The sequence below is a fragment of the Pimephales promelas genome, chromosome 17 (assembly GCF_988280905.1).
Source record: "Pimephales promelas chromosome 17, fPimPro1.hap1.1, whole genome shotgun sequence".
Taxonomy (NCBI): domain Eukaryota; kingdom Metazoa; phylum Chordata; class Actinopteri; order Cypriniformes; family Leuciscidae; genus Pimephales; species Pimephales promelas.
Genome location: NC_142785.1, coordinates 33,761,978 through 33,764,477, shown reverse-complemented (window position 1 = coordinate 33,764,477; position 2,500 = coordinate 33,761,978). Strand labels below are relative to the sequence as shown.

General features: G+C 41.4%; 1 protein-coding gene across 2 annotated transcripts in view; it reads right to left on the bottom strand.

The window, feature by feature from the left end:
* actn2a (actinin, alpha 2a) overlaps positions 1–2,500 on the bottom strand; it is a 20,170-nt gene that overhangs the window by 14,977 nt on the left and 2,693 nt on the right. For both annotated transcript variants that reach the window (XR_016147154.1, XM_039651138.2), the window contains exons 3-5: positions 1,392–1,506; positions 1,208–1,327; positions 53–139 (exon numbers count right to left, since the gene is read on the bottom strand). Coding sequence is in view for 1 of the 2 variants with exons in the window: in XM_039651138.2 (XP_039507072.2) it covers positions 53–139; positions 1,208–1,327; positions 1,392–1,506 (322 nt within the window). In the remaining variant the exon portion in view is untranslated. The remainder of the gene's footprint in view (positions 1–52; positions 140–1,207; positions 1,328–1,391; positions 1,507–2,500) is intronic.

Sequence of the window (2,500 nt, the reverse complement as noted above, 5' to 3'; positions counted from 1 at the left end):
AATGAGTGAGTCAGTGAGTGAGTGAGTGAGTGTGTGTGTGTTAGACAGATACCTTCCACTAAGATGTCCTGGATGGCGAAGCGGAGGATGATGGTCCAGATCATTCCCAGAGTCATCTTCACATTTCCATCAACGATCTCTGAGGACCCAACAGACGACACACTTGAGTTTGACCTCTCGCATGCAAATAACTGTAAAATTAAAGGACAAGTTCGGTATTTTACAATTAAAGCCCTGTTTTAAGATCGTCCCTGATGAAATAAAATGGTGAAGATTGTTTTTTAGACAGATGCTCCTGTCACGAGAATTTTTGGATTCTGAGTTAGCACCCCCCCACCTTTATAATGAAAGCATAGGTGCACTCGAACAATCATTCATAAAAACGCATAAAACTTTAGTTTACAAAGACGTGAAACTCACCGAGTGGTCTGGGGTGTTCACTGATATGCTCACACAAACATCGCTGCAAAAGATGCTTTCCAACAGGTTTTATCGTAGTTTTTGTCCAAGTCCATTTTCTTCCTGTTTTCGGTCGAAGTCCACAGTAGTCGATTGTCGAGTTTGCGTGCGCGATCCTTAGTTATCTAGTTACCAATGATCGCGCACGTGAACTCGACAATTTATTACTGTGGACTTCGACCGAAAACAGGAAGAAAATGGACTACGATAAAACCTGTTGGAAAGCATCTTTTGCAGCGATGTTTGTGTGAGCATATCAGTGAACCCCCCAGACCACTCGGTGAGTTTCACGTCTTTGTAAACTAAAGTTTTATGCGTTTTTATGAATGATTGTTCGAGTGCACCTATGCTTTCATTATAAAAGTAACACAGAATCCAAAAATTCTCGTGACAGGAGCATCTGTCTAAAAAACAATCTTCACCATTTTATTTCATCAGGGACGATCTTAAAACAGGGCTTTAATTGTAAAATACCGAACTTGTCCTTTAAGCTTCTAAAACTCTTTTACTCTCGTTCTATTGAAGTGCTTCTGCAATAATCTGCTGCTGAGTGTCTTAATCTTCTTATACAGACCAAACGAAGCATTCATGAACTACAACCTGATCTACAGTCGAACCAGAATTTATCTTAACCTTTACTCGCTCACCTCTCCTCATAACTACAGTAAAAAAGAAAATACAAAATGATATCTGGTGTCTGAATAATGTTTGGTTTGACTGTGTGATGATGAGCAGGAGCGTCTCTCACCCTCAGCGCCGATGGACACCAGTTTGACCCCTTTACTGGTGATGTACTCCAGAGCCTTGTTCACATTGGCTATCTTGTGGAAGCGCATCTTTCCTCGGTCTGGTTTGGGAAGCCTTTCACCTGGAAGAAAAGAGTGAGTGAGCAAGAGAGAGAGAGAGAGAGAGACCTGCAGACTGAACTGTACCTGAGATGACCTCCAACAGTAACATCAGCTTCAGTCCGTTCCTGAAGTCCTCCTCGATGTTCTCGATCTGAGTTCCCGCTTTCCGAAGGTGAGAGTTACACCAGGCGGTGAATGTCTGAGAGAGCAGATTATCATCTGGCATTTATTATGACACGTGCTTCATTTATTGAGAGTGACTTCAGTTTCAAGGAGTAGTTCACGTTTAAAAAAACTTTTCCTGATAATTTACTCGCCCCCGTGTCATCCAAGATGTCCACGTCTTTCTTTCTTCAGTTGAAAAGAAATGAAGGTTTTTGATGAAAACATTCCAGGATTTTCTCCATATAATGGACTTCAATGGGGTCCAAACAGTTCAAGGTCCAAATGAGAGTTTCAGTGCAGCTTTAAACGACACCAGACGATGAATAAGGGTCTTAGGACCCTTCGAGCCATGACACGGAAAAAGATTTGTTCATTTTAATGAAGGAGTTCGATCAGGAGATTCACGAACGCGCATCACAGAACAGAGCAAGGCGAGCATTTGAGCTTATAAAACTTAAACTTTGTTATTTATTTATTAAACGAGTGATCGTTTCACTTGATAAGACCCTTATTCATCGTCTGGAATCGTTTAAAGCCCTTTGAACAAGTTTGCAGTTTGCACTGAAACTCTCTTTTGGACCTTGAACCGTTTGGACCCCATTGAAGTCCATTATATGCAGAAAATCCTGGAATGTTTTCATCAAAAACCTTCATTTCTTTTCGACTGAAGAAAGAAAGACATGGACATCTTGGATGACATGGGGGCGAGTAAATTATCAGCTAAAGTTTTTTCAAAAGTGAACTACTGCTTTAAATTGTGAATTTCATATCTGATTGTGAGTTTGTTCTGGAGAATATACTTAAAACAGAGTACATATCTATTTGGCAAATGCTTATCATCAAAACAAAAGCTGGTCACGCGTGTCATGCCCGAGCACACAATGTCCTGTCAGTGACCGACAGCGGGTCTGATGTTCCCTCGAGTCGTAAATCACACGCGTTCCCTGAAATACGAGTGAAGCTTTAAAGAGAAGCGCACATGCCAGAGGGAAAACCACTCCTGGTGACACACACACACACACACACAC